Source organism: Brassica napus, unplaced genomic scaffold, assembly GCF_020379485.1.
Source record: "Brassica napus cultivar Da-Ae unplaced genomic scaffold, Da-Ae ScsIHWf_2633;HRSCAF=3385, whole genome shotgun sequence".
NCBI classification, from domain to species: Eukaryota; Viridiplantae; Streptophyta; class Magnoliopsida; order Brassicales; family Brassicaceae; genus Brassica; species Brassica napus.
In genome coordinates, this window is record NW_026015933.1 from 1 (window position 1) to 9,865 (window position 9,865).

The 9,865-nt window shown below is 33.5% G+C and overlaps 1 protein-coding gene across 1 annotated transcript; it reads left to right on the forward strand.

Annotated features, from left to right (window-relative positions):
* The first annotated feature begins 36 nt into the window (after positions 1-36).
* Positions 37-7,057, forward strand: LOC125601706 (glutamine synthetase cytosolic isozyme 1-3-like). Its single transcript, XM_048773758.1, has 10 exons — positions 37-98; positions 180-494; positions 5,505-5,518; positions 5,604-5,713; positions 5,794-5,861; positions 5,949-6,156; positions 6,240-6,292; positions 6,370-6,376; positions 6,455-6,658; positions 6,760-7,057. The coding sequence occupies exons 1-10, from the start codon at positions 37-39 to the stop codon at positions 7,051-7,053; spliced, it is 1,335 nt and encodes a 444-aa protein (XP_048629715.1). The 3' UTR covers positions 7,054-7,057.
* The last annotated feature ends 2,808 nt before the right edge of the window (positions 7,058-9,865 follow it).

Below are 9,865 nucleotides of genomic sequence, written 5' to 3' on the forward strand. Positions count from 1 at the left end.
TGTGCTAGGTGGATGACGACGATAATATTAACTAGCATGACTGCGTATCTGTCATCTATACCGCATGGAGATGTGTTCTTGGCTGCTTCTCAACCAGTGTAATAGATGCATCTTCTCTTATTTTAGAGATATTTTTTTATTCATTTTTGTTTTTACATTTTTTTTCTGATGTTTTCCAGATTGTTTTGTAATCTCTCTGTTGTGATCATTCCCATCACCCTTTCGATATCTCTACAAGGTAGGTTGATCTCGACGAAAAAACATTTCGATCTCTCCCTGAACAGAAACGTTGAGGTACCAACCAAGACAGTGGAGGAACCCGTTGTGGTTACCGAACAGCGGAAGAAGTCGTGCCCCGACAGAGTCTGCTCCAGCTCATTCGCCGTAACTGAACAATCCGAAGCACCAGTCGAAGGAACGAGCAAGGAAGTGGTTGTGAAGAGGCAGAGAAAAAAGATGAAGAAAACTGGAAAAAAAACCCAGAGGAGCCAAAGGTAAGAGGAAGAAGACAAGAACAGAAACTCCGGTCGTTTGTGGAGGAGGCAAATCATAAGAGAAGGAGGAGGTGACTGAAACTCCGGCGGTTTTGGAGAGGAGGAAAGAAGGCTGAGGCAGAGGAAGTTGTGGCTGTTGGTGAAGTCGCCGCTGAGAAGACCGAGGAGTAAAGCGGAAGAAACTATATATGCACCTTGGTCTCATTTCGTTATCTTATAAAATATTTATTTATCAACATTTTATAAGTTTCTATGTTCTGTTTGTTTTTATTACGATGAACTCAGATGTTTGGATAATTTGATGGTTGCTATATTGCTTACATGCTTGGTCTAGCTTCTTTTTTTTTTGTCAGCAGCACTACTACTTGCCTACTTGGTCTTAGCTACAAAGTCCAAGCATGGGCATGGAATATTAAAAACCGTTTTGCGTTTACAATTAGTCGAAAGAGAGTATAATTGATGACCAAGTGATATACAAATCCTTAAATTTCTTTCTGTTTTTCAAAATGAAAACATAATCCGACGTTTCCAAAAAGAACACGACCATATGGATCATCACAGATGATTGTTCCCATGAGTTTTGAAAGAGTTATTCAAAAGTAAAGATAATAATTTCCAACATACCATTAACTAACAAAATATTCGTAGTATACATGAAAAAAATCATAGAACTAAGTATTGATCAACAAAAAAAATACTGAATAGTTTTAAAGTCATGTTCTCGGCCCCAGCTCACTTTATAGTATCTTGGAGACATATGCGAGAATAAATAAAAAATGAGCAATCCACGTTGATTAGCCTGGAGACATTAATAAAGGCTTGATATATTTCGCACGTCAGATCCCATCCTTGCCAAAGTGGGAAGCAAATTATCCAAAAAGAAAGGGTTGACTTCTTGATCTTCCCAACCTATTAAAATCCACACTCAATCACCCAGAACTTTCAATCTCCTTAAATAAACCCTTTAAATTTAACTTTCTCATCTATTTTTCCTCTAACTTTATTTTTCAAAGCATTTCCACCAATTATCTGATTTCTTTTTAAATGTGTTTTACAATCAGTAATGCTTTAACGAAACGTTTAAAATGAAAAAAAAAACGTTAAAATGAATACCAACCGAGAAAGACAACTTGACCCAAAGGATCTAAGAAATGTGTGTTGCCAATGATTGCATAAAGGCCAAGTTGTGGAAAAGATTGAAGAATATTCAATTTAGATTTTTTATTTGGAACCCATATTCAGATTTAGATAAGTTGAAGAAAAGATCAGAGAGAGAGGGGGGGGGGGGGGTCAAGAAAGATACACAAGAGAAAAAGGTGAAGGATAAAGAGTTTTTAATGGGGAGGGATGGGACTTTCACTCTATGGCCGATAGTTTGTTCATTCACGGTAGTATTTGCGATGATTCTAGAGTTTATGAGAGCATCATTATTGCCAGAATCCTTAATAATTGTTTTAAAAACTTTTTTTTTTATCGATTAAAAAAAAAATTAAAAACGAATCAATCGCGGATCGCCACGTTTTAGTGGGGTCCGCGAACAATACATGAACCAAATTAAATGTTTCTTAGTTAGAGACTTTCTCCCTCCTCGTTCTGTGTTTTTGTGGACCCCTCCTTTTAAGGACCAACTAAAGACTGTAATAATGTTGCCTGAGACCAAAAGAAAATGCTTGAAACTTCAAGCCATGTTCAGATGCGAAAATACAAAACAATACTCCATTCTTGGTCTCCCTTCGGCTTCATCACAGTTCTGTTTGGCCAAAACAAGAAAAAAAACAAGAGTGATTTTCCATTTGTTTTATGTATATGAACACCCCTTCAAGTTACTTTGTTTGTTGTCGAAAGCTGAAGACTTATCCTATGATTTGTACACTGTCAAATGGGCCAGCGAATTTTGAATAACTTCTTGGGCCGATACACTATCAATTTATTTTGTATACAGCGTGAATTTTTATAAATTATTTATCGGGAAAATACTGTTCATAGATGATGTGAAAAATAATTAAAACTAGTTCAAACACTACGGATGCGGTTGCGGTTGCAGTTGAGGGAGTTTACGGATGCGGATGTTTGCAGTTTCTAACGATTTTAAGAAATTTGTACGACTGGTTCTACGTTAGGAATTGGTGCGTTTTACGGGATACTTATGACTGGTTAACTATCAAATACAGCAGCAGTTTAAATAATAAATTAACAATATTTACATTTTATATAATTATAAAAATATCAAATCATAATATTATAATAAATATTAAAATTATATTTTAAACTTATAGTTTTAATTTTTTTTAATTATAGAAAATATTTTTATTTTAATTTTTTTTAATATTAATTAAATATAAATAAATATATTTAGTATTTTTATAATTACAATTAAAAAAAAATCATTGAATCTTTTTATTTTTTTCTTTATATTGTTTAAAAAAAAAATTTATCCTCCTGCCCCCTCCCCGCTAGCTGGAACCAGCTTTTGAATTTATGAAGTTTAGACCGGTTTGAAGCGGTTTAGAGTGGTTTGAGTGATTGTTTCAAAACGCCAACAACCGCTACACCACCCGCGAACACGCTATCAACCGCAAAAGCTGCGTTTGCGGATAGTAGCGGAAAACTAGTCATACCCTAAGTAGTGGCTGATGTTAACCGAGATGTTTAGATTAATAAGGGGACAAATCCAAAACTTAAGCTTAAGCTTTGTGTGTTGTCCGGAGGTTTCTTGAGAACAAAGTCACAACAACCATAGGTTTCACTTCTTTGCCTTGCTTCAGCCAGGAAACTGTTTAAAGCTACAAATTCATTTTTATTATCCCAGCAAATTTATCAACTTTTATTTTTCTTATAGTATATTTTGGTGAGAAATATATTATTGATTTTCAAAAAATTGCAACTTAATTTTTATTTACTTAGTTAAGTTGGAGATTGCTCTAGTGTTGTGTATATTGATTTGAGATCTTTAAGACGTTTTTTTTTGAGAATGACGTTAAGGTTGTTGGTTCATTATCCATTATAAACAATCTCTTCCTTTTATTTTTGTAAACTAATTATCTTCTTTTTCTTTCTTGTGCTAAGGAAAATATCAATCTGTTGCATCTTTCCAACATCTATTAAAGGATAAAAACAAACCACTGTTGTTAGAGGTAAACAGATTGGTTCGTGAGTTTAGTATTGTATAGTGACTTGTATATAATTTTCAACTGAAAAGTAAATTTAGTCGGTTGGTTGGCTGGAAGATATTTCACTGAATATAGCAGACGGGAAAGATTTATGCTTAAACACATGTTGAAAAAACTCGATCTTAACCACATTTTAAGAAGAAGAAAAAAGATAACTCTATTATTCCAAATTTCATATTAATTATGTTTTTCAGTTTTTGTGAATAACAAATTGAACAAACTTTCATACCTTTTATTTATTCAGTTTCTCAAATAAAACTTTTTTTTTATAATTTTTTCATCCCATACATTGTCACTACTCTACTCGCCGATAAAATTCTAAATCTAATTTTAAACTAAGAGTAAACAATTTTTGTTCCCTCTATATATCCTATAATCGCATATTCTACGTTCCTCTGAAATTTAATCTATATCAGAAAACAAATTTGAATATATTTTAGTTTAAATAATACTATTTGATGAAACCATTAACAAGCAAAACTTATGTTATTACACTTTTCTTTTTGATAATTTTCTATAAATCATGACTAAACATATATGAAAATTGTTAGAAATACCACAAATTAAGTACCCACTTTTTCAAAATACTACCAATAAAAAAATATATTACATTTGAGTTTAGGCTTTAGTGATTATTGTTTTAAAATTTAGTATGAGATTGATGGGTTTATAAATATTATATAAATATTTTAAAAAATTAGCTTAATGTTATTTTATCACAAATTTTGAATAATTGTGAAAATAGTCACTCATCGATGGTAAATTTAAAAAATGATAAATTTGTGATAGATTGAAATTTTCCCAGTATATACTCCCTCGTATCACTTTAAGTGGGTTTTAAGGTTTTTGCACATAGATTAAGAAAACACAAAATTCTATATATTTATCTTGTTACATAAAAATATTATTAAATGAAACTAATTCAACCAATTAAAAAAAACTCAGTATTTTAATTGGTCATAAAGTTCAAATGATATTAAATTCTACCTAATAAAGAGAACACCGGTTTGTAAAATGATACGGTGGGAATATGAACCATGAAAAGTCTGGGATACATATTTTGTAAGTTACATTGTGGAAGGCATCTCATAATAAAATTATAATAAAAAAATCAGAGAAGCGGGCATGGAAAGATGTCTTCAAATTTTTCATGATTATAAATAAATCAAGTACACAATATCGTAACATATTTCAGCTCTACACGACCACATTATCACAATGACATATTTATAAGGCGTACAATCAATTTACCGATAAACCTAGAACTAAAGAATGTAATCTATACTATACTAAAAGGAGAATAAGATGAATGGTGAGAGTGTCCACGTCAGTTAAAAAAATCAGTCTATGAGAAGGTTTTGTTTTGCCATGTCATGTATGATTCAGTCGACTAAGTTTGTTCATGGACCATCGTGTGTTCTTAAAAAAGTTCACTATGACCAATATCAAGCCCATATCTTCTTGTCTCTAGCGTTACCCTAATTTTCTCCAAAGCAATTGATCGTTCCCCCCCCCCCCCCCCCCCCCCCCCCGCCCCGACCCTTCCTTTCGTCGTCCTATATGAATCACTGTTACTCAAAACCCTCTTTAAATATGCACAATCTCATATATTGCCAGTAATATTTTTCTCTGCCGTTTAGTTCATCGTCAATGATCTTTTCGTTTGAAGACTCCGGTCACATCCCTCCCACTGCTTTCTTCTATTACGTATCCCCAGGTGTGTGTCTGAGTCTTTCTTATCTATTCATTTTATTAGTTTATAAGATTTCAGACATGATCTTGAAATTCATCGATTTATGTTACATGTTTTATCATAGATTTACTTCAATTATGAACTCAGGCAACAACATTCTGGTAGGTTGGTTTTATAATGATTAGTGTAACAATATTTGGTTTGTAACAAAATTAGATTTTAAAAATGATTGGTTGATATATGAAGGTGATGTTGATGCTTACAACGCCGCTGGGAATCCATTCCAACCAACAAGAGGTACAAACGCTGCTAAGATCTTCAGCAACTCCAAAGTTGTCTCTGAGGAGCCTTGGTACTATCTTCTTCCTCAGTTGTATATTAATCTCTCTTCAGATCAATCATTTATACCTATACTCTTGTTTGTGATTCATAGGTATGGATTGAGGAAGAATACACATTGATGCAAAAGGGTGTGAACTGGCCTATTGGTGGCTTCCCTGGCCCTCAACTTAATCTAATTATCATCTCATCCTAATGTTATTACAACATTTTCTTACATATCATCTGATGTAAAGTGATTTTGGTGTTTGGCCAGGGACCATACTACTGTGGTGTGGGAGCTGACAAAGCAATTGATCGTGACATCATGGATGCACACTACAAGGCCTGTCTTTACGCAGGTATTGGCATCTCTGGTGTCAATGGAGAAGTCACGCTTGGACAGTGGGAGTTCCAGGTCGGTCCGATTGAGGGTATTAGTACTGGTGATCAAGTCTGGGTCGCTAGATACCTTCTCGAGGTACAGTAATCTACTTTAACCTTTTTAGTTCCCAATAAAAAGCTTCAAACTTTGCTAATGGCCACATCTATTTCTGTTGACAGAGGATCACTGAGATCTCTGGTGTAAATGTCAGCTTCGACCCAAAACCATCCCGGTAGTGTCTCTTTACCACACTCTCTCAACACTCTCTTCATGTGCAATAAGTTGTAACATTGTTTGCATGGTTTTCAGGGTGATTGTGCAACTACAGCATGAAGTCGATGAGGAACAACGGAGGATTAGCAGTGATAAATAACACACGATAGAGAAGCTTCAGGTGAAGCACAAGGAGAACATTGCTGCGTACGGTGAAGGCAACGAGTGTCGTCTCACGGGGAAGCACGAGATCGCATACATCAACATGTTTTTTTGGGGAGTGGCGAACCGTGGAGCTTCGGTGAGAGTGGAACAACGGAGGATTAGCAGTGATAAAGAACACGATAGAGAAGCTTCAGGTGAAGCACAAGGAGAACATTGCTGCGTACGGTGAAGGCAACGAGCGTCGTCTCACGGGGAAGCACGAGACCACATACATCAACACGTTTTCTTGGGGAGTGGCGAACCGTGGAGCTTCGGTGAGAGTGGAACAACGGAGGATTAGCAGTGATAAAGAACACGATAGAGAAGCTTCAGGTGAAGCACAAGGAGAACATTGCTGCGTACGGTGAAGGCAACGAGCGTCGTCTCACGGGGAAGCACGAGGCCGCATACATCAACACGTTTTCTTGGGGAGTGGCGAACCGTGGAGCTTCGGTGAGAGTGGGACGAGACACTGAGAAGGAAGGCAAAGGTTACTTCGAAGACAGAAGGCCAGCTTCTAACATGGATCCTTATGTCGTTACGTCCATGATCGCTGAAACCACCATCCTCGGTTAATCAATCATGCACGTTTTAATGTTTTGTTTTCTCCGGTCTGATTTTCAATTTGTGAACTTATGTGCTTGTCATTGCGGTCTATTTAGGTTTAAATAATTCTTATGACGACATTTGGTGTCTTTTTCTTTAGTTTCGAATTATTAGATAAAAGTATGGTGAAAAATATTGTTGTTTGAAAATTGAAATGATAATATAGTATCAACGTATGGCTCGGCACGTTGGGAGTTTGATAGTGTATAACCAGAGAATTATCAAAGAATCTATAAACAGATATTTAGTTATTGTTACTATATATCTATATAATTTCTAAAAACAGTTGTTCTATTGAGCTTTTTGGCAACATCATCTAATGTATACACCACTATCTAGGCAACATCAATCAAGTCTCTTCTATCAGGTTTTCTCGAAATTAATCATCATAAGCGTTATGTCTTCATCCAATATCATTCAAACAACAATACTGATTTCATTTTGTTGACATCTCTTTTGTTTGGTTACAGGGTTCTTCCATTAGATGATGTTGAAGATGTTACCATGCCGACAATGTTCTGGCCAGTTTAAATAAAGCTTTGAAGAGGGTGTGGCATAACTGACATCTTAGTCTCTTTAATTTTTATGTTTTTACTTCTCAGTTTATCGTTTTTGATCTCACTTAACTGTATTATATATGTATCCTCAAACTATTTGCAGTGATCTTTCAATGATAAATCTTCACCTGAGTGTAGATTTATGGCGGGCACCTTTTAAACACACATATTAATACTCTTCTTTTTTTTGGCCAAACAGAGATTTATACTCTTTATAATTCATAATTATTGACTACCTTTTGTTTTCGACATGATCTTCAAAAAATCATTATTTGTAACAAAAACAAATTAAGCTTACACTTTCAAGTAAGAAATGTTGTTTAGAATTAGCATGAATGGAACACTCCAAAAACATGATCTTCCTGGATTCACAACCCAATTTTTATTTTTATTTTTAAACAAACAACAATTTCTTCTAAAACCGTTTTTTCATGTCAACTTTCTTATAACTATATGGGGAGAAGAAGTGAAAGTTTCAGATAATTACAAAAGTAAAAACCGAGTTATTTTGGTTACAAAATAACGTATTATATTTTACACTATTGAAAAATAAAAACAAATAAATATTTGCTTTAACACCAACAAAAAATTTACTTCAGCAGTTTCATACATTAGAAAAATTGCTTAAAATATTACAATTAGATATCACTTTTTTTTAAATACATTTTTTCTGAACTACCCTAACATTTGAGTTTAAGATCTAATGACAATTTTTTAGGGTTTAGCATTTAAGTGATGAGATTGGTTATATGTCTATAAATAATTCTTAGACATATATAAATGATTATGAGGGCTATATAGTTTAGTTTTTTTATCACAAATTTAAAGAATTTATGAAAAAATCATTCTTTAAAAATAAAATTGAAAATAGTATCAACTCTGTGGTAAAAAGATTCCCCTTAACATTATTAGAAGAACCTTCACAGAAAACATTTGCAAAATACGCTAATGTAAGAAATACTAACACATAGCTCGCCATTTAAATAAATCGCAATTAAAAAAACTCCAAATTACTTTATTATAATTTTAAATGTACTATACTATTTTTGATCAAATATATGTAAAACTATTTTCAAATATAATATAAATTAAAATGGTGAAAATTATTGTATATAATCCGCGCGTAGCGCGGAAAATGGATCTACTAGTCAATATAAGTTTGAAATCATTTGATTTTATTGAATTTTAGATGATTTTAGATAAATAATTTATTTTTTTATAAATCATTTTAGAATCTCACTTTAGATTACTTTCCTTCTGTGACAAACAAAAAAAAAGATTACTTTATCCAAACTCATTATAAAATTTAAATTATATTTTTTTACTAAAAAACTCTATCCACGCATTATAAAATCACTACAATCATTTAAAAAAAGTAGAATATTCTACTACTGATGTTTAAATATTCATACAGAACCTTAAAATTAGTTTCTAATTCAATTTATCCAATATTTAGCCCCAAAATCAGTCACTCTGTTGTCAAAAATCTATGCAAATTTAGAGAAGTTGTAATTTATATTATTTAATTAAAATTATAAAATTTACTAATGTAAAGATACGTTCTATAAATTTAAAAATGATTTTAAAATAGAAGAATAAAATAGATGGTTTATTTTGTAAATAAAAAAAAAGAGTTTGACTGAATAAGCAAATCGAAAGGAAAGGAAAGGAACAAAATATTCTCTTTATAGCTTAGGGAATATAAATTGTTGGATTTTTTTGGTCATCACGAGAGAATCGCACAAAGAAAGAGACGAAGAGGAAGAGGAAGAGGAAGAGGAAGAGAAAGAGAGAGAAGTGGATTTTGATATTTGTTGGACTCAAATCGAAAAAAATCTAAAAGTATAAAAAAGGTAGAAGCTCTGGATGCCGTCTCTTCCCGTCGTCGGCGACGGAGGTTATGCCTGTTGGCTCTGAGGTATTCGTGATCGCAGATCTCCGTCTCTTTGTTTCCTGATTTGACTTTTGCGAATTTGATCAGATTGGATCTGGTTTTCGTCGGTTCGATCCTGATCCGATGTGCTGCTTATCGAGTTTTAGGGTTAGGCTGATCGATAAGATTTTGTGATCGAATCTGCATTTGAATATGCGAATGAATGCTAGGTGTTTTGATGTTGCATGAACAGTCTCTTAGATTGAGGTGGACTGGGACTGTTATTCGGATTGTTTCTTGAATTAAATTGGTTTTCATTGCTACAGGTTCAATCAGGCTTCCTTTTGAGTGG